This window comes from Pecten maximus, chromosome 6 (assembly GCF_902652985.1).
Source record: "Pecten maximus chromosome 6, xPecMax1.1, whole genome shotgun sequence".
NCBI classification, from domain to species: Eukaryota; Metazoa; Mollusca; class Bivalvia; order Pectinida; family Pectinidae; genus Pecten; species Pecten maximus.
The window spans coordinates 25,139,961-25,161,152 of record NC_047020.1 but is presented as its reverse complement, the minus strand read 5'-3'; the positions used below and the strand labels follow the sequence as shown (position 1 = coordinate 25,161,152).

Here is a 21,192-nt window from a genome sequence, read left to right as displayed (position 1 = left end):
CATATTGCACATTCCTAATTCACTTCTAGTCACTCATCAAAATCTAGTTTGTTATACACAAGACTGTTCTGTTAAGTTTTATACATTTTTTTATAAGACACTTTTTTGTTACATTGAAATGTGTAAGACTCTGTTGAAGATTTCTGTATTAAGATCCTCATTTTTGGTAGTTGTAATATTTTCTATTGTAGTACTTGTGTATGAGGAGCAAATTTTCAATGCTTTCAACCCATATTATGACTAAACTTTTCCGTCTCGTCATTCATTAACTTGACTCTGTTGTTTGTGCAGTCACACACATCTTTTAAATCCAAGGGTTAGCAGACATACCTTTGCTTTAAGTACTGTAAAATACTTAGATTTTGCAAATACTTAATTTCACCAACCTCTTCAGACATATTTGCTAATACATGATTTTGTAAACGCTGATTTGGAAATGACTTTAAATATACAAATGATGATCGATTAGAGTCATGGAATTGCAAGACACATATATTGATAACCAATAGCTTTGCCATCATCCAAAAAAAAAACCTTTTTTTTTTGTACAAATAAGGAATTGAATTGAAACTTCTCATGTAATAACGTGAAAATAAATTCAATGCAAAATACAAGAGGCCCAGAGGGCCTGTATCGCTCACCTGGATTTTATGATATATGAAACAAGAATGATGATTTAAGTATATTTGTCACTGGTATTGCTATGTCAATATATCATAGGCATTTTATATGGGTATGTGAGGTTTTTATGCCAAAAAATGACTTTTGGCGCAACCCCTTAGGGATGCTACCACACAAATGTGAGTGATATCCATTGCTTAGTTTCAGAAAAGAAGTTGTTTAAACCCATTGACCCCTTTTGACCCTGCCCTCTGCAACTGGGGGGTCAGTTCCTTCCTTTATAAAATTTTGAATCCTTACCCAAAAGAATGCTACCTGTCAAATATGAGCTGTTTCAGAGAAGAAGTTGTTCTTATCAATTTAGCCAAATTGACCCCTTTTGGCCCCACCCCTCAGCCCCCTGGTGGGGTCAACCCTAAAATTTGTACAATTTTGAATCCCCACCCCATGACCATGCTACATACAAAGGTGAGTGATATCCATTGATTAGTTTCAGAGAAGCTGTTTATATCAATTTAGCCAAATTGACCCCTTTTGGCCCCGCCCCTCAGCCCCAAAGGGGTTGGCCCTGTCATTTGTTCAATTTTGAATTCTTAACCCAAGGGAATGCTACCAGTCAAATATTAGAGATATCCATTGCTTAGTTTCAGAAGAGAAGTTGTTCATATCAATTTAGCCAAATTGACCCCTCTTGGCCCCGCCCCTCAGGCCCCCGTGGGGTCAGCCTCACCATTTGTACAATTTTGAATCCCCACCCAATAGTGATGCTACCAGGCAAATATGAGCAATATCCATTGCTCGGTTTCAGAGAAAAAGTCATTTATATCAATATAGCCCAATTGAACACATTTGGCCCTGCCCCTCAGGCCCCCAGGGGGTCAGCCCCATCATTTGTACAATTTTGAATCCCCACCCCATAGTGATGCTACCAGGCAAATATGACGAAGATCCATTGCTTGGTTTCAGAGAAGAAGTCGTTAATATCAATATAGGTATATTGACCCATTTTGGCCCCGCCCCTCAGGCCCCCAGGGGGTCAGCCCCACCATTTGTACAATTTTGAATCCTCATGCCATAGTGATGCTACCAGGCAAATAGGAGCGATATCCTTTGCATGGTTTCAGAGAAGAAGTCGTTTATACTAATAGAGCCAAATTGACCCCTTTTGGCCCCGCCCCTCAGACCCCTGGGGGGTCAGCCCCACCATTTGTACAATTTTGAGTCCACATCCCATAGGGATGCTTCTGACAAAATTTGGTCAAATTCTGATCAGTGGTTATGAAGAAGAAGTCAATTGTTGACGGACGGACGGACAACGGACGACAGACAACGGACAGACGACGGACGGATGATGGACGCAACGGTATGGCATAAGCTCACCTTGGTCCTTCGGACCAGGTGAGCTAATAAGTGATTTACAGTAATCACTTCATCATGCAGAGAATTAAACTTGTAGTCATAAACCTGGGATTTCGAGGATATCTTGCATGTAGATTTTATAAAATCTTTTTTATATGCCCCAAAAAACGCATTTTGTTACAGTACCTGCTACCGAACTGTTAAAGCTTCTTCAAACAACAACAAAAATAACATTACTTTTCAAACAATTTGAAATTATTGGGTTGTTCTTTTATAAAAGATATCAAAGTCTATATGGTTGTGATTTCTAACTATTCCTGACAAGCGAATAAATTCTTAGTAACTTAATTATATATGAACTAGAATTTATCATCATGAATCAGATATTTCTCCCACAACACAAAAATAAATGTGACTTAAATTTTGATGTCATTTTATATAAATAATACATCTACGTATACCTTGCATATGAATGCCAGATCTGAAAGAGCTTGTTTTTCATTTTAAAGGTATTCCATAGTATAGTAAATCCTGACTTATCTGACTCACTCAGAGATATTAATAAATTACTTGGATGCTGGGTGCTTATGATATATGATTCATATTAAGTAAATTGTAGAAGTACAGCTGTATGGTAAAAAATGACAGGATATCTAGGAATCCGATTACATAAGGTTTGTGGTAAGATTATCCAGTCAAAACCTTGTTAATCCATTTCACCATCAATCATCTCCCTCTTCCAGTTTGGAAGCAAATGGTTTCTTCTTTCATTGTTGCACTAAATAGTCTAATGTTCCATACTTGTCACATTAGGCTTGAAAACAAAATAAAATTATATTTATCAAAATATAAATAGCATCATCCATTCGAACAGATTTGGGTGGAGTTTGAAATCTTGTTGCATTTTTTCAAATTATCCTGTTATTGCTATAATAATGCTTGAATCATGTAGCAGTTGTGTGCAATATATAGATTTGTCAATTAACCCATTAACTATAGTGTGTGTATGCTACTGTACCAGATACTTCTTTACAAACTTTGATAATTGGAATATCAATGAGCTACATACATAATTGCATCTTCTGATTTATTATCTTTTAACTAGTATATTTCTTCAGTTACCGATATATCTCCAAAATAATTTGATGCCTTTGGAATTAAAGAGAAGTATTTATGTAACTTAATTATTTCCCTCAAATTTAAATTGTAGATACACTTTTAAAGTACTAAAGAGTATGAAAGGTTAAGTTCTACTAGATATTTTTTAATCATACCATAGTCAATGGTTTATTCTAAAGTTCTTCAGATATTTTTTTAATCATACCATACTCAATGGTTTGGTCTTTTTCAATACATTCCATGGAACAAAATTCTTTGTATTAGAATGATTTTATGTAATTTTACAAAATGGATTGAATTGTCCTGTAAATGGTTATCTCCCTGGAGTATTGAAACACACTTATGATAAAAGGTTGGTTTCAAAATTTCTGTGAATACCATAAATTCCTTGACCCCAAGGACTACATATCATATGTGCCTGCATTGTGATTAATATTCTAGTAATATAATCATTTTAAAACGGACTGTATATCTGCAACATATTCATACTTTAAAATCAAAAACGTTTATTCAAATAAACAAATATGGTTTCAGGTTAAATTATTTGCCTATAATTGCCTTATTTTTATATCAACTCTAGACGAGTGATAAACGGAATCAAATAGCTGCCTTCTTGTCTTAGTGTTACACTATATACGTCCTACACTACTGTGATGTGTTGTATACTATTATCAAATTTTATACAGATGTGTATGTAAATAATGAGATTTTGATGATATATTTATGTAAATTATTTATAGCTATTTATAGACATACTCAATAGTTGTACACCATGCTAGGAACAGCTCACAGATTCAGTGGAGATCAACTGATGCTTTAATTCAGGTGGCCACATAATGCGACTCCACAGTCAGGCCATTTGACAGGTAAAGCTGTAATTTGTCAAGTTCACTGTTGATATTTACATACATAATACAATGTACTACTATACTGCGCTAAGTTGCTAGGTCCGATATTTTGTTTTGGAATATTTGCTGTTGATCTTTTTTATTTTCTTTGGTTCGTGAACTTCTTGTAGCTGCTTAATTTTCTTGAAAAAAAGCCAATTGTTGAGTTGAGTCCATGACCTAGAGCAAAACTGCTCAAAATCCATTTCAATTTAATTACTAGGTAATTTAAACATTTTCACTCTAATAATCAAGACATTCAAAGTTAAATTTGATAATGTAGATTCTCAGATTTTTACCAAAAAAGTAGGCTTTCAAAATTGTGTTCATGCTTTTAAATTGTATCTAGAATTCAATATAAACAGAAATGAAAGTGCATTTACTATTCATCTGACCCTGCAGACCTAGCAATCTTAAAACCACAAGATCATTGCTGTTGTATTTTCACCATGGCTATGAACACAGATATTGTGATACATGTCGTTATATTTGTGTATAGACTCAAATGAGATGTAGAAAAAATAATTAGTTACGGTAAATCCAAAACTTTATATAAATTATGGTAGTAATTTAACGTACATAATAGTCATTCCCCATATATATAAAATATATACCATGCTCCTTGTAGGACGCCTATAGAACTGCATGGATCTATGCCAAGGGGGCCTTGTCCTTCGTACAATAAAGAGGAAGTCATTGTGTATGATAACTGATGGTCTTTTTGTGTAACATAACTATCACTCTGATCTCTCAGAGTTATGTCCCTTTGTTTCACTCCGTCGTTACAATGGTATAACAATACTTTGACATCCAATGTAGGCAGAGAATGGATAATTATGAATCACTTGGGGTTTATTTCTACGATATATTTTGTCACATTCAGTAAACTTTACCAATCTTTGATTTGATCACACCAGCTTAATTTATCACTGAAAACCAGTCGATTACAGGAATTGAATAATATGCGAGATCAAATTGATATATCGTATTAGGGTAATATAAAAAATACTTGAAAAAAATTGGTTCATGGCAATTGAAGTGATTTATATGTTTTAAGTTTATAGAATAAACAATTTATTAGGTTAAAATCTACATATCAGATGTAACATTAGCTGTAAATGAACACCAGGGCTAACTTTGTTTCATGTATACGAAAAGATTGACAGTTTGGACTGGAGTTGTACAGAAGTACATACATAATAAAGTTCCCTGAATTAGGGCGAGAGAACCAACGTCCTGGTTGTGGTAAGACGGTAACGGTACGTTATAGGAATCTTTGATGGATACCAAACAGTATTCGCTAGACCTCCATCAGGTTCAGTAGGTATAATAAATAATGAGGATGGAGCATCAACATCTGGATTCCGTAGTTTTATTAGCAGGTTGACATGTTTGGTTCTGATGACGGCTAGCCTAGCTAGCCGAAACATGTCAACCTGCTAATAAAACTACGGAATCCAGATGTTGATGCTTCATCCTCATTATTTATTATACCTAGAAGTACATACAGAGTTTAAAAGTTCTCTAATATATAAATAATATCCTGGCAAGTTTTGGAAATGCCTTCCAACTAAATCTGCATCAATTTTGCTGGTCTGCCAAGATATATATACCTGTTCTATAAGAAAGAGAGCCATTTAAGTGAAACAAATGCTGTTGTTCTGCATATAAAAGTGTATATAAAAAGTCTTTGATGTTTAGAATTGACCAGGGTCCAGTATTTACTGAGATGAAAACTGTTTTCAAATTGGTCAATAAATCTCAAACTGAATGTATTTGTACTTTTGTTATCCACGTTTATATATTAATGATTACTAATCTAACAACATATAAAATAAATAAAAATATGAAATCACAAATATGAATTTGCTGTTTTATTATTTCTCTTGCATGTGACAGTCCATCACATGTTCAAAATGAAGCAAGCTATGAGCAATCAGAAAAAATCCTGCTATGATGTCGAGATTCTCATGTAACGGTTGCTGTTCCCACTCTGAATATACACAAACTGTCTTCTGTATCAGACTTTGATAAAAAGCAATCAGGTACTGTTTCTGCTCCCATGTTTACAGTAATACATGTAAATTCACATTTACTCATATAATCAGCAATTAGAGTTTGTTAAGTCGCATACATACAGGTGATAGGTGTGTGCAGGCACGTACAAAGTTTGTGACACATGTACAACCACTTGTACATTATACCTATGGTAAAGGAAGCTGTATTCATTCAGCTTATGAAAGTCATTAACATACATCATACTATCAAGAAACGGTTAATCAATAGCATTTTTCCAGTAACATAGGTAAAGGACGTCTAATAGACGGAGTTCCTGAATTTTCAAGGTCTTGTCCTCAATGCATGTAGCTTGTTGATGCTGTATTTCTGATCAAGATCCAATCACTAGCATGTTGCCAGTCACATACGCAATAAATGTCTTCAGAAGTTCTATTCCTTCACCAGTGTGGGCACTGTCAAGAGAGATAATGAATGTATAGTTAATACATGAAGTACAACAATATAATAATTAATTTAATTGGTGTCATGCATTAAATACTAAACTTTTACTAACTATAAAACCTATGTGCTCTGGTGACCACTTCTACATAATGACCCCTGTCTATAACAACTGTGACCACTTGTACATTATGACCCCTGTCTATAACAACTGTGACCACTTGTACATAATAACCCCTGTCTATAACAACTGTGACCACTTGTACATTATGACCCCTGTCTATAACAACTGTGACCACTTGTACATAATGACCCCTGTCTATAACAACTGTTTTTACTATGTGCCACTGTATAACAACCACCTAAACAATGCATCAGTTGATTTGGCATGAAAGGTCTTTATAGAAAGGTTTGTCTCTATATTCAGGCTGTGACGGGAAATATTAAAAATGAGGAATACCTGACAAGAAAAGGCTGTGGTAGACAGTATTTGTTGTGTTTATCTCTGTACTGCATCACGGACATTAAGTTCCCCAGTAGCCTGTGTCTGTTAGCCTTGTCAATCTTCGTCAATACCATCTGTAAGCAAAGATGTGTAAACTTCAGACATGTAAAACTATATACAAAATGGAAAGAGACTAGTTAAACTGGATAAAACACATTTATCCTGATCACTCTACGGCTGTACATAATGCTGAGGTACTAATTGATATATACAGTATAATTAATCAATAAATCTTCAAACAACAGTGACAGCAAAATGTTCTCTGTACTAGAGTATAAGTGAAAATTTCCTAAAGAAACTTTGAAAATCAACAATTCAAATACTATAACAAGAGTGCTGAATTAATATTTTAATTGATAATTTCATTTATATTAATGAGACAATAATTCCTTAGAATTTTTCTACTTAAAGTGAATACATGTAAATTAAGTTAATGCCATATTACCAGGTATGTTGTACTTTACAATATATGAACCATTATTAGCATAACCTAACACTTGTACTAAGTACATGAAACAATGCTTCTCTTTAAATAGTAATACTGTTCAATAAGTTATATTATTAGCTACGTACACAGTGAACTGCGGAGAAGACCTGTAACTTCTCCAGCATTTCCTTATCCAGTGAAGTTAATCCTATCTCACCGTCAATCAGAATGAACACCATCTCCAAGCTACAAAATTCAGCCACAATCAATAGAGTAAATTGCCTTCAGTTACAGCCTGTATTAAAATCAAACATCTTCTATCCAGGGTTTGATTTCTGCCTATTTATCCTACAAACCTGCCCTGAAATGTTATATTACACTGTATAGATCAATTAAAGGTAGATAACTCACTACATAAGGGATAACCATTTCCTCCATCATTTGCAGGCCTATCATGTCATTCTCAGTAATTCCAACTACTGCATCTATTAATATAAATGACCTGACTAGCCTGAAATGAATGAAAAAAAATCAGTTTGCAGTAATTTGAATATATGCCATGATGCCATGATACATCGGAAAAGTCAATTGAAAGTGAAATCAGGTGCTCATTTGTGTTTTATTTATTTGATCTTCATCAAAGATGTGCATTTTAATTTTATCAAGAGCACTTCAATTCAGCTTTATAGTCTGAACATAAAATCATATTGATGCTTAATGTCTGTTAAATATGTCAAAAATGTGAACAAATTTGATATGACGTACAATCATTAAGCCAAGCTTATATCATCTATCAATAGTACCAGCTATTCCCTTTGGGTTCCTTAAATCACATTTGTATTATAATTAATTAATAACAAATTATTAAAAGATAATACATGTACAGGTAATATAAAAGACTAAAAGAAGACAAATACTTTACAAATGTTTTATGCTGGCATGGCACCTATAATTCAGTGGTCTTTCATGTACATCGGTACACAGGTGAGTTATTAGCAAACTTTTGTAAGAATCCGCTACGCGGATTCATACAGTTTGCAAACAAAATTTGTTTCATACCCCGATGAAACTAAAAAAAATGACATCAATGCTTAATTGAATGTTTGATTCTAGAAAATCTTGGTCTTAGCTAGGAAATTGTAAAAAACTATTACTTATCTCATAATCTGACTACTTTGGTGTCTGAACCCCTTGAGGTCAGTTAGGGCCAAAATGTGCAACCATGAAACTGCCATTCTTATCTCACCTCAGGGATGAGACAAGCTACATGCTCTTTGCATTTTCTCAACAACTGTATGACATCGCAGCAACAATATTATGAAGTCACTTCGACATTTCAATCATGTCACATTGACATCGTTTTGCATTGATGTAACAACAATATTATACATAATTTAGATACATTCAAGGGTAAACAGGGTAAGAGAAAAAATCCCAATCATTAACCCCCTTGGGAATGAGACAAGTGATCTCAACCCTCTGAGTTAAGACTTTCTTCCCTCTCCAGATTTTCACTAGTGATTTCTCAGTATAAACTTTAAATACTGATAGTCAAATTTACCTCATCCCTATAGAGGGAAACATGAGAACACAGAATCATAGAATTCACAGTTTTGGCAAAGCTTCCATTTATGAAGAATGTTTGATTCTGCTATATAAATGTAAACATGTTGTAATAATTTCTGAAGCATTTTGAAAGTTCACAAGAGGCCTTCTTTTGATGTTTATATAAAAAGTAAGCCGTCAATCAACCAGAGGGTTTGATCCTTACAAAATTAATTGTCTAACATAAACTACAAGCCTTGACTAGTGGTCAAATCAACCTTAGCATATCAGAATACCCACTTGGTTCTTTGTTTGAAGTAGGATTCCACACAGTCAGTGAAGTAGTGAGGCATATGGTGTCCATAGCCAGGCATGTCCACCAATGTGAACACCTCTCCTGCCTGGTAGAGCTGCAATGCTTTGGTACGCCCCTGTAACCAACCACACAACAAAACACAACAATTAATGAGTATTGAAACCTGCAACAAATTGCTAAACATAATTATATTAGTGGAGTTTACCATTTCTTATATTACCAATGTGCTTTATGTACCTCTAAGTTTTTTTTAAATAGTTAAGTGCTGGTACCCATTTCATGTCAATTGTTTATTTATGTAAGGAGATCCAAGGACAAGATTAAAACCCTTAAAAAGAAAGAAAACAAAGAAAATGACAATTTCAAAAATAGCTGATTTAAACCAAAAAGCTACATATAATGATTATACTCGTAATGCCTATCAAGATTCAAAGAAACTATTAGATAACTAAACTGTAATCATGATTGTCATCAATTTTCATTGAAACCAATAACAGTGCACACTATCATTAGACAATACTCACAGGTTTGGACGACACTGATAATTTTCGAAGAACTTCATTTGGAGCTTTTGAAAACAGGGTTTTTATCAAAGAAGATTTGCCAACATTGCTTCGACCAATAAATGCTACCTGAAATATTGTGTAAATGGATATATGTCAGTTCAATGTCAATTGTTTTGTTTACTATATCCTACTGATGCAATAATGTAAATTTGTATTATAAAATGAGAATATTTACAGCATGAAAACACTTAAACTTATGGCTGGTTAATTTATTCTATGTGGACAGAATAATGACAACAATATAAATCAAATAAAAGTACCACATTAAGTATCCACAAATAATATAAGCCCCCTTTTTTTAATTTTTGCAGAATAAAAAGTTAAATGTGGTCAACAAATAATACCTATCCAAAATTTATAATGCTAATTATTTTACACAAGAAGAGCCGGGCTTATTTGAGGATAAATACAAGTAATTTTGCTTTGTTGTCTTTAAATTAAAAACTTATACCGTATTTGACCTAATAAGGGCGCAGGGCGCGGGTAATTGACAGTGGGGGCGCCCTTTTTAAGATTAGTTATTCTGAAGTTTTATGAAACAGACTATACCTTATAGCAGAATACCCAAGGTTGTGGAAACGGTAAAATATTCAGTCATAAAAATATTCCAGATGAAGATATCTATTCATTATCATATATTAAGCTTAAACATCACTTGAATACTCCTGTAAACTTGTAAACCATGCCAGCTGATCTTTTGACCAGAGAATGTGTGTTCCACCATTTATGTTCAAATGGAACTCTTTTGTGTTCTATTTATAGAAACAGGTGATTTCCCAGATCATATCAGACATCGTTTTCTTTGACCTAATAATTGATTTACAATGTCTTTTACTAGCTTTCTGTTCTGAACAAAAGTTATTTATCAACAAGAATGAAGTCTTTACTTTATCTTCAAATAAAGATGGTAAGTTATTATTTGTATGTGTGTTTAGTTTTGGGTGCTCTTTGCACTGACATGTCATCTGTAGCCTGTAGGAATACACAAAATGTGGCGAAAACATGTGTTCCAGCTACTTAATTTGCTGAAGAAAATTGAACACATAAAGTAGCAAAATATTTCACATGAATTATTACTTTTGAACACCATTTTGACACCATTTTGACACTCAGTCAAAGATTTAGTTCCTTGAAAAAAGGTAGGGGCGCCCTTATTAGGGCAGGCGCCCTTATTAGGTCAAATACGGTATTTATTACCTATATTTAATTACCTCTGGAATATCATAGGTGGGTAGATCAGGGATCTTTGCAGCTGTTTTGATATGTTTTATCTCATGTAACTTTGTTTTAGGTTCAAAGAAAGTTGAAGCAGACTTTATTTCCGACTCGGAAGGATTGAAAGGAACAGTCCCATCAGGTATGATTGGCACAGCCACAAAAGGCTGCAACTCACTGATTGGATTGTATTTTGTCAGTTGATTTGCTTGGTATGTTTTGGATAAACAGGATCTCTTGGATGAGGAGCAGACACCAAAAGATCCCCGAGATGTATTTCTCAACAGCATTGAGAGTTTACTCCAGGTACAGTTGTCCTTTGTAAGCACGGTCATCCCTTGATGTTTCAGTAACCTGTGGAACTTCATTCTGTCAATCTGAATTACCAAAAAAAAAAAAGTGTACAGTAAAGGGTACGTATTTTGTTGATATGTGTTGGTTTCTGAAAATAATAATATGCTTAAATAGATAATGAAATAATCAGTTTTAATTTCACTTTGGATGGATAATCAACAATTGTTAAAAGTATAAACAACTACGGTTTAAATTTAATATCGACAATTATATGTAAAGTGTGTTGCAATTGTCTTAATTTAATAAATTGTGTGTAAACATGAAAAAGTATAGTGACCTATATACATGAGTGTCTGAAACCATGCATGACTGTTACTGACATAATTCAAGGTGTTTTTTATAGTCAAAGACTAATTGAGTGAGTTGAACATATTTCAACCTGCAGCTGAGACCTATATCGTCATTTTAAATAGTAACACTAAAAGAAAATCTAAAGCATTTGATTAGCCAATCACTCAGATCTTCACAGATACATGTAATATGTAAATATTATATATGTCACATGCAACGAGCAATAACTCCCACACTGCACAGCAATGGCGACATCTGTATGTTCGCCTGTAGTCCGGGTTTCCTTTGGCCCTGGCACCATGTCTGATGTGGGCCAGAGGAAACTCGAAATAGTCAATAAGTTGAATAAGCTTTAGCTTAGACATTGCACAGGGACGTCGGGCTTTACTGAATTACAGACGTTTTGCCCCAATGTCACAATGTCCCATGCCACAATGTCCCAAATTTTTTTCCTAATGTCCCAAATTTCTGTCACCATGTCCCAAATTATTTGGGGACATTGTGCCTGTCATTACAAGAATGTCTCAAAATACCTTGCCACAATGTCCCAAAATTCTCAAGTTTGAATGGGTTAGTATACCGCTAAACAAAAAATAAAATGAAATAAATATGCATGTTATATACGACCTGTTATAATAGAAAATAAATAAGATGATACACTTTGTATTTGGCCCGTTATAATAGAAAATTAGTAAGATGTTACATGTTGTATATGGCTCGTTATGAGAGAAAATTAGTGAGATGCTACATATTATATATGGCACCTTTTCAAAAGAAAATTATATGCCCCTGGTTTCGGTAGCACTTGTTATTAACTAATTCACAAATATAACTCAGAGAATTTATTCAGCACTTTCCTTTTTGTTGTCTTATTCGCATTAACTACAGGCACGTGTTCACGTTTGTTTGTATATATATATTTCCTATATGGCGGCTCCGATCGTGTTTAAACTGTGACGTCACAGGTCAGAGGTCCCCAAAACGGAGTATTCCGCTTTGGGCTTCATATCAGGTGTGTTTTCGAGAAAAATCGCAATTACTCGGTAATGGGTCGGCCGATTTTGATGCGGTTTTCTGCATTCTTGTTTATTAATCAATACCAACATATTTAAATATAATTTTTCGTTCAGGGTACACTTTAAGCCCCATTTACACCACACTGTACGGTGAATAAATGGTATAAAACGTGTACATATCCTGTAATAAGTGGTAAGTAGCCAATGTATATGATGATATTTCACTCTCACAATTTTCCATCTTTTTAAAACATGAGAAACATTTTGGGACATTGTAGTAACATTTGGGACATTGTGGCAAAGTATTTTGGGACATTGTGGAAATGACAGGCACAATGTCCCAAATAATTTTGGACATTGTGACACCCTCCTTGGGACATTGTGACAGAAATTTGGGACATTAAGAAAAAAAATTGGGACATTGTGGCATGGGACATTGTGACATTGGGGCGAAACGTCTGGCACCCGGGCTTTACACCTTGTTGCACTTCAGTGCTAGATAAAATATTTACCTTTAAAATCTGAAGGTGTTTAATGTTCTTTGATATTCATAATGAAAAACTGAATGTCAACAGTGAATACAGAGCTGTAGCTTATACCAGAGACTTGTATATACAAGTATCTGCTTATACTAAAGCAGATAGCGGCTCGTCGTGGTGCTAGCTAGGGCGCAGCCATGTTGGAAATAGTCGCGATGAAATTTCGTACGTCACTGCTTACTCCGACTCTTTTACTAAACGGTAATCCTTCGGAAAACAAAACGGCAGTTCTGTGAGAAAATATATGTCAGATTTAAATTTTGCGTGAAAATAAGGATTTGTTTTTAATGCGTTAAATAGCTACGACTTTTAATGTGTTAAACAAGAGACGTCCCTGGTTAAACCAGAGACTTGTATACGTCTCTGGTTAAACCAGAGACATATACATATGTCTTTGGTTAAACTTATGAATGTGTTGTATTATCCTAACACGTTAATTTAACTCATCTTTAACATGAATGTCCGTTCAAACGGTTACGATACTGTCCAAAAACATTGTGAAAGTGAAGTGATGTCTTTTCTCAATGAAAATGATAGATTTACTAGTTTCTGGATTAACTCAGAGATCGATATCTAAGTTCTTAGTTATATCAGAGAAATATTATGTCTCTGGTTATATTAACTGTTTGCAAAGACATATATACAGATCTGTATATATGTCTCTGCTGTTTGTTAGAACTGAAAAGGAATAAATTAAACAATATATAGGCTCAGTACAGTATCAGCCGAGACGCGTAGTGTAAATGACAATATGGGGGAAATCGGATCAAAAGATCTAGGAAATTTCAAGATTTCATTCAAAGTGAATTGGTTTTTTCTTCGTCATTCGTATTAATTTGTACAGGTCGGGGACGGAAACGACGTACAAGTATCTTCACATTAAAAGCGAGTGCCCGGATGTTAGTGGAAGATGGGACAAACTGATGATTTGTTACGTATACGGTATTGATAGACCACGGTGTTAGGTACACTTACACGTACGTATTTTATGTTCACCTCCACCCACCATTCTTCTTTATCTAAATACTCAAAGAAAACCCACGAAGTGGTTATAAATCTGACACCATTTGAATATGCCGGACTACTTTCGATATCGTTACTAATTATAACGTTTACAACTAACCTTGGTTTTCAATAGAGTCACATGGGCTATAGCCGCTATACGTTAAATCAATACATTTGTATTAAGACCTAAATTTTGAATTAACTACGGTACTGTACAGGTCGGGAAGAAATCCTGATTTCACTATTATATTGGTATAACACATATCTACAGATATACATTATGCTTGTCAGTCATTAGTGATATATATCATTTAGTTTACTGCAGCAAGTCAGTTATACACGTATATGTATAATTATATACTGACCAATCTATATAGACTTCATACCCAGGTATATTCAGTCCATATCTGGCTGTCATGGACATCATAATTTGTTGGTCTATGCATATGGCATATTTGGACATATACATGTATATACATGTATGCTGTAGGCACATACATGTATAATCCTTATTGGATGGCATGGGTCAATTTAACATTCAGTTAAAAAAGAATGATGCCTCTCTATTGTATGAATCTGTACCTATGTTGTGTACATATAGAAAATAAAGCTGGCATTTTGAAATATCTCATTTTGATAATTACTTTCTAGCAGAAAGAATTGTGTCTCTGATCATTAAGTGTTCAAAAATACAGTATCTGTAGAATCATTCGGAAAATGAAAGTTTTCCTTATATAATTAGTATAATATATGATCTTACATATATCCACCTAGGCACCTATCAATTCACTATTCTCCACAAACAATTATGCAGGTGTGTTTCATAAATGATCAGCTGGCCTAAGCGTGAATTCAGCCATATGAGGTTATTATTTACAGTCTGCACCCTAATGCAGGTAGTGCTACAGTGTTATTTTAGTGAGTAGGAATGAGACAGGGCAAGAATATAAACACAGTACTTATTACACATTGTACCTGACTGTAAACTTCATCTGTTTCAGACTGGACTAGCTGTGATGGGTGGATGGCTGGGAGACAATATGTAAGGATGAGTGTTCGGTGGGCATTTAACTTCCGGGCGTGGTCCCCCTCTGCCGAGGACTGGATACTATGTAACCAGTGTGTGCAGCCTGAAGAAACACAGAGGATCAGCAAGTTTGTGTTCAAGAAAGATGCAAAATCATCCATGGTAACTTTCTATCTCTGGCAAATAATTGTTTTACACAACATATTTATTTTCTTGGTGATTGATATTAGGAGGACATTTCGCACAAGTTGCAAAATTTCTGGTTGTTCTTTACCTCGTGAGAACTCCTATTAACACTGAAATATATTGACAGCATCATAATATCTTTCCTGTGGTCAGGTTGGTAAAAATGGAGGAGATACCCCAGTCAATATAACTAGACCTTCTAAATATAGCTAATTGGGGAATCTAAAACTGAAGCCAGTCACTGGACCTTAGACCAATGTGTATGCTGTTTCATTTGTAATTGAAGTATTGATCAGTGTCTGTTTTTGGTATAAAAGTACATTTCAAACGTTTTTATCATAGATTGGACGGTTAATGATTAGAAAGGTTGTCTCAGAATACCTCAACATTCCATATAAGGAAGTGACCCTAGCCCGATCGGAGAAGGGAAAACCGTACCTCACAGGCAGGACTGATGTGGATCATTTTAGTTTCAACGTTTCACACCAGGGAGATTATGCTGTCTTAGCAGCACAAGCAAACTGTAATCTTGGTGCTGATGTCATGAAATTGGAAACACGTTAGTAAGTTTAGGCAAATATTTACTGATTAAGAGATTCTTGAAAAAGAATTGAAGTGTACATTGTTATCATAAATGTTGTAATAACCATGGTATTTAGCTGATGGCAAACTTTCACAGTGTAATTATATATCTCTGTACCGTGAGTGTAGCCTTCAAAACTGCATGGTAGAAATGTTCGTACACAAGGTTGTAATTATATGTTGATAGAGCAAACCAGATGCCTATCCTCCTTAACATGAAAATCTATCACCAAGTTCCAGATCTCTACTCATTTGCCTGTACTTGATAGCTTTTCTGTAGGTATAAACATATGAATGTTTTGTGGGCAGGCACAGATGTCGCTAGTTTCTTCCAAACTATGAGGAGACAATTCACTGCAGAAGAATGGCAGCTGATCCGATCTCCTACCACAGACAAGGAACAACTTAAACTTTTCTTCAGACTCTGGGTATGGTTATAGTAGCCATTGTTACATATAAAATAAAAGGTTTATAGGAAATGTGTAGATTTGTGGCATGTTCATGTAGGTGTCTATCGTTACCATGATGACATGTCCACTTAATATGATGTCGTTTTATCAATATGATATAATTTTGTACCAAATGTTGCCAAAAGGTACCATGGGACAGGACAGAAAAATCTAGCCTTTGGTAGCTATTTAAGATTTCCCAGTCTCTTGTATAAGAATTATTGATTCTAATCATAAACAAGTTCCCCTGCCTTGAAAAAGAGTGTAGGTGTGGTGTCCAGTGGAGGTGTGGTGTTCAGTGTGGTGTTCAGTGGAGGTGTGGTGTTCAGTGGAGGTGTGGTGTTTAGTGGAGGTGTGGTGTTCAGTGGAGGTGCAGTGTTTAGTGGAGGTGTGGTGTTTAGTGATGATGTGGTGTTAAGTGGAGGTGTGATGTTCAGTGGAGGTGTGGTGTTTAGTGAAAGTGTGGTGTTTAGTGGAGGTGTGGTGTTCAGTGGAGGTGTGGTGTTCAGTGGAGGTGTGGTGTTAAGTGGAGGTGTGGTGTTTAGTGGAGGTGTGGTGTTCAGTGGAGGTGTGGTGTTTAGTGGAGGTGTGGTGTTAAGTGGAGGTGTGGTATTCAGTGGAGGTGTGGTGTTATGTGGAGGTGTGGTGTCCAGTGGAGGTGTGGTGTTCTGTGGAGGTGTGATGTTAAGTGGAGGTGTGGTGTTTAGTGAAAGTGTGGTGTTAAGTGGAGGTGTGATGTTCAGTGGAGGTGTGGTGTTCAGTGGAGGTGTGGTGTTAAGTGGAGGTGTGATGTTCAGTGGAGGTGTGGTGTTTAGTGAAAGTGTGGTGTTTAGTGGAGGTGTGGTGTTTAGTGGAGGTGTGGTGTTATGTGGAGGTGTGGTGTTAAGTGGAGGTGTGGTGTTTGTTAGTGTGAGGTGTGGGTTGGTGTTAGTGAGGTGTGGTGTTTATAGTGAGGTGTGGGTGGTTTAGTGGAGGTGGTGGTGTTAGTGGAGTGAGGTGGTGTGGTGTTCAGTGGAGGTGTGTGTGTTTGATTGTTTGGAGGTGTGGTGTTAGTGGGTGGGTGAGGTGTGTTTTTGAGTGTTTATTGGGAGGTGTGGTTATGTTGGAGGTGTGGTGTTAGTGGAGGTGTGGTGTTAGTGGAGGTGTGGTGTTAGTGGAGGTGTGGTGTTATGTGGAGGTGTGTTGTTTAGTGGAGGTGTGGTGTTATGTTGAGGTGTGGTGTTCAGTGGAGGTGTGGGTGTTCAGTGGATAGTGGAGGTGTGTGTTAGTGGAGGTGTGTGTCAGGGGGTGTGGTTCAGTGGAGGTGTGGTGTTAGTGGAGGTGTGGTGTTATGTTGAGGTGTGGTGTTTGTTGAGGTGTGGTGTTCAGTGGAGGTGTGGTGTTCAGTGGAGGTATGGTGTTTAGTGGAGGTGTGGTGTTCAGTGGAGGTGTGGTGTTAAGTGGAGGTGTGGTGTTAAGTGGAGATGTGGTGTTCAGTGAAGGTGTGGTGTTTAGTGGAGTGGTGGTGTTCAGTGGAGGTGTGGTGTTATGTTGAGATGTGGTAATTAGTGGAGGTGTGGTGTTAAGTGGAGGTGTGGTGTTCTGTGGAGGTGTGGTGTTAAGTGGAGGTGTGGTGTTCAGTGGAGGTGTGGTGTTTAGTGGAGGTGTGGGGTTCAGTTGAGGTGTGGTGTTATGTTGAGGTGTGGTGTTCAGTGGAGGTGTGGTGTTCAGTGGAGGTGTGGTATTCAGTAGAGATGTGGTATTCAGTGGAGGTTTGGTTTTTAGTGGAGGTGTGGTGTTCAGTGGAGGTGTGGTGTTTAGTGGAGGTGTGGGGTTCAGTGGAGGTGTGGTATTCAGTGGAGGTGTGTTGTTTAGTGGAGGTGTGGTGTTCAGTGGAGGTGTGGTGTTATGTTGAGGTGTGGTGTTTAGTGGAGGTGTGGTATTCAGTGGAGGTGTGGTGTTCAGTGGAGGTGTGGTGTTTAGTGGAGGTGTGGGGTTCAGTAGAGGTGTGGTGTTCAGTGGAGGTGTGGTATTCAGTAGAGGTGTGGTATTCAGTGGAGGTGTGGTGTTTAGTGGAGGTGTGGTGTTCAGTGGAGGTGTGGTGTTAAGTGGAGGTGTGGTGTTTAGTGGAGGTGTGGTGTTCAGTGGAGGTGTGGTGTTATGTTGAGGTGTGGTGTTCAGTGGAGGTGTGGTGTTTAGTGGAGGTGTGGGGTTCAGTAGAGGTGTGGTGTTTAGTGGAGGTGTGGGGTTCAGTAGAGGTGTGGTGTTCAGTGGAGGTGTGGTGTTTAGTGGAGGTGTGGGGTTCAGTTGGAGGTGTGGTATTCAGTGGAGGTGTGTTGTTTAGTGGAGGTGTGGTGTTAAGTGGAGGTGTGGTGTTATGTTGAGGTGTGGTGTTCAGTGGAGGTGTGGTGTTTAGTGGAGGTGTGGGGTTCAGTGGAGGTGTGGTATTCAGTAGAGGTGTGGTGTTAAGTGAAGGTGTGGTGTTTAGTGGAGGTGTAGTGTTTCGTGGAGGTGTGGTGTTTAGAGGAGGTGTAGTGTTTAGTGGAGGTGTGGTGTTATGTTGAGGTGTGGTGTTTAGTGGAGGTGTGGTGTTCAGTGGAGATGTGTTGTTAAGTGGAGGTGTGGTGTTAAGTGGAGGTGTGGTGTTATGTTGAGGTGTGGTGTTTAGTGGAGGTGTGGTGTTCTGTGGAGGTGTGGTGTTTAGTGGAGTGGTGGTGTTCAGTGGAGTGGTGGTGTTCTGTGGAGTGGTGGTGTTCAGTGGAGGTTTGGTGTTCTGTGGAGGTGTGGTGTTCTGTGGAGGTGTGGTGTTCAGTGGAGTGGTGGTGTTCAGTGGAGTGGTGGTGTTCAGTGGAGGTATGGTGTTCAGTGGAGATGTGGTATTCAGTGGAGGTGTGGTGTTCAGTGGAGGTGTGGTGTTCAGTGGAGGTGTGGTGTTCAGTGGAGTGGTGGTGTTCAGTGGAGATGTGTTGTTTAGTGGAGGTGTGGTGTTCAGTGGAGATGCGGTGTTCAGTGGAGGTGTGGTGTTCAGTGGAGGTGTGGTGTTAAGTGGTGTTCAGTGGTGGTGTTCAGTGGTGTGGTGGTGTTCAGTAGAGGTGTGGTATTCAGTGGAGGTGTGGTGTTCAGTGAAGGTGTGGTGTTTAGTGGAGGTGTGGTGTTATGTTGAGGTATGGTGTTCTGTGGAGGTGTGGTGTTCAGAGGAGGTGTGGTGTTCAGTGGAGGTGTGGTGTTATGTTGAGGTATGGTGTTCAGTGGAGGTGTGGTGTTCAGTGGAGGTGCTGTTTTAAGTTGAGTCACATTGCACCTTGTAGTGCTGTTGAGATACTTGAACGTGTAGTGAATGCATTGATGTATATATGTAGTAGTTAGGTACCTGTAGTAAAAAAGTCATCTGAAGACAAGTTTAATTATTAGATTATTTTCAAGAAAAATGTGTTCAGTGATCATCATTTACCTGGTGCTTGAAACATGGTACAGATAATTGGATTAAATTGATATACATCCCATTCATATTAACATTTGATACAGCTGTGATATGTTTTTTTTTTTTTTTTTAGTGCTTGAAGGAAAGTTATGTGAAAGCACTTGGTGTAGGCATTGGATTTGAGGTAGGCAGATTGAACTTTCATCTTCCAAGTCTAAATATAGACTCTAGTGTTATTACCGATACAACACTGAAGATAGATGGGACAGCCATGTCAGACTGGTCATTTGAGGAACATTTCTTAGACAACCATAGTATTGCAGTCGCTGTAAACAATACTTGCAAAACACCATCGGAAAAACTGGTTAGTGTGTGGTAATATTGTAGTGCTTGAAATCTGTCCATCATGTTTCTTAATGTACACAATACATAATAGTGATTCTATGGTTTGATGGAACTTAATACCTCATTGTCATAGCATAGAAGGATGAGCAGCCTTAAATGTTTCAGAAGTAAATGTGAGGACGCTCCCTTTGAAAGTGAATAACAAAACCGTTTAAATTTTGTTAAAAAGAAATATAGTGACATAATTGTTTCTTACCAATTTATCTCTTAAGAAAACTATTTTCCTAATCATTCCCTGTTGATTTTCATTGTAGGTAAATGAAGATATGAATGAAGAATTGCTGTCCACAGCAGGGGAATTCAAAGTGTTAGATTATAAAGATATTATGAAAAATGTCCAGCCTCTCTCGGAGCCAGATATGTCATTTTGGGAGAACTTTCATCCAAAAGCTGAAGACCCCAGTCAATGGAAATCTAAACAAGCACAGAAGTCCTGACATACAGGCAAACATAGTATTATGGTTTTCACCATGTTCTAAAAAACACAATACATATATTAATTTAATTGTATGTTAGTTTGTTTGTATATCTACAAAGCCAAGTAAACAAGTAATTAAGGGACACAATATCGTCTGTTAGATAAAATGAATAGCTAGATTGCAATGTATATACTTGCATGGATATATCAATATATATATATATATATATATATATCATATGCACTATGTGTTGGTGATCCGAAGATGAAGATTTGAATTTCCCGTCGTAGTTGTACTCGATGAATATTTGTAATATGTGTACAATTCACATCCATGTATGTAAATACATTGCGATCCAGGTATTCATATCTAATAGACGACTTCCACAATGATCATGTCAGAATATTTGGCCGACTGTCACTGCACCATTGAAAGGTTCTTTTTTAAGAACACCGATGTGGTGCAGCGGTATGAGCTACAGGTATTTCTGGTTAGGCGATGG

At 36.8% G+C, this 21,192-nt stretch overlaps 2 protein-coding genes across 6 annotated transcripts; one reads left to right on the top strand and one right to left on the bottom strand.

The window, feature by feature from the left end:
- Positions 1–5,843: 5,843 nt before the first annotated feature.
- LOC117329347 (GTP-binding protein 8-like) lies at positions 5,844–13,374 on the bottom strand. 4 transcript variants are annotated; one of them, XR_004533153.1, is made up of 8 exons: positions 13,191–13,374; positions 11,014–11,394; positions 9,761–9,868; positions 9,221–9,351; positions 7,787–7,886; positions 7,522–7,621; positions 6,904–7,022; positions 5,844–6,457 (listed from the first exon to the last, which is right to left on the bottom strand). XR_004533153.1 is itself a non-coding variant. In XM_033887266.1 (7 exons), exons 2-7 carry the CDS (start codon positions 11,383–11,385, stop codon positions 6,376–6,378), a joined length of 912 nt encoding a protein of 303 aa, XP_033743157.1. In that variant the 5' UTR covers positions 11,386–11,394; positions 13,191–13,371; the 3' UTR covers positions 5,844–6,375. The 4 variants fall into 4 exon arrangements, 3 of the variants coding, with proteins under 3 accessions (XP_033743157.1, XP_033743158.1, XP_033743159.1); XM_033887266.1 differs by lacking the exon at positions 7,787–7,886 and having other exon boundaries at positions 13,191–13,371; XM_033887267.1 differs by lacking the exon at positions 7,787–7,886 and having other exon boundaries at positions 11,014–11,459; positions 13,191–13,370.
- A 696-nt stretch (positions 13,375–14,070) lies between these two features.
- Positions 14,071–20,779, top strand: LOC117329346 (L-aminoadipate-semialdehyde dehydrogenase-phosphopantetheinyl transferase-like). Of its 2 annotated transcripts, none has more exons than XM_033887265.1 (6): positions 14,071–14,194; positions 15,224–15,377; positions 15,778–15,994; positions 16,327–16,445; positions 20,000–20,230; positions 20,526–20,779. In XM_033887265.1, exons 3-6 carry the CDS (start codon positions 15,790–15,792, stop codon positions 20,706–20,708), a joined length of 738 nt encoding a protein of 245 aa, XP_033743156.1. In that variant the 5' UTR covers positions 14,071–14,194; positions 15,224–15,377; positions 15,778–15,789; the 3' UTR covers positions 20,709–20,779. The 2 variants fall into 2 exon arrangements, with proteins under 2 accessions (XP_033743156.1, XP_033743155.1); XM_033887264.1 differs by having other exon boundaries at positions 15,224–15,411.
- Positions 20,780–21,192: the final 413 nt, after the last annotated feature.

What these genes read in the sequence shown, in the direction of transcription:
- LOC117329346 (XM_033887264.1), top strand. Translation starts at nt 15,247, where the DNA reads ATGGCTGGGAGACAATATGTAAGGATGAGTGTTCGGTGGGCATTTAAC. An exon ending in AACTTTTCTTCAGACTCTGG is followed by an intron (nt 16,446 to 19,999) that starts GTATGGTTATAG and finishes TTTTTTTTTTAG; the next exon opens with TGCTTGAAGGAAAGTTATGT. An exon ending in AAACACCATCGGAAAAACTG is followed by an intron (nt 20,231 to 20,525) that starts GTTAGTGTGTGG and finishes TTTTCATTGTAG; the next exon opens with GTAAATGAAGATATGAATGA.
- LOC117329347 (XM_033887266.1), bottom strand. Translation starts at nt 11,385, where the DNA reads ATGAAGTTCCACAGGTTACTGAAACATCAAGGGATGACCGTGCTTACA. An exon ending in TACTTCAAACAAAGAACCAA is followed by an intron (nt 7,622 to 9,220) that starts GTGGGTATTCTG and finishes TGAATTTTGTAG; the next exon opens with CTTGGAGATGGTGTTCATTC. An exon ending in TCTTCTCCGCAGTTCACTGT is followed by an intron (nt 7,023 to 7,521) that starts GTACGTAGCTAA and finishes CTTTGCTTACAG; the next exon opens with ATGGTATTGACGAAGATTGA.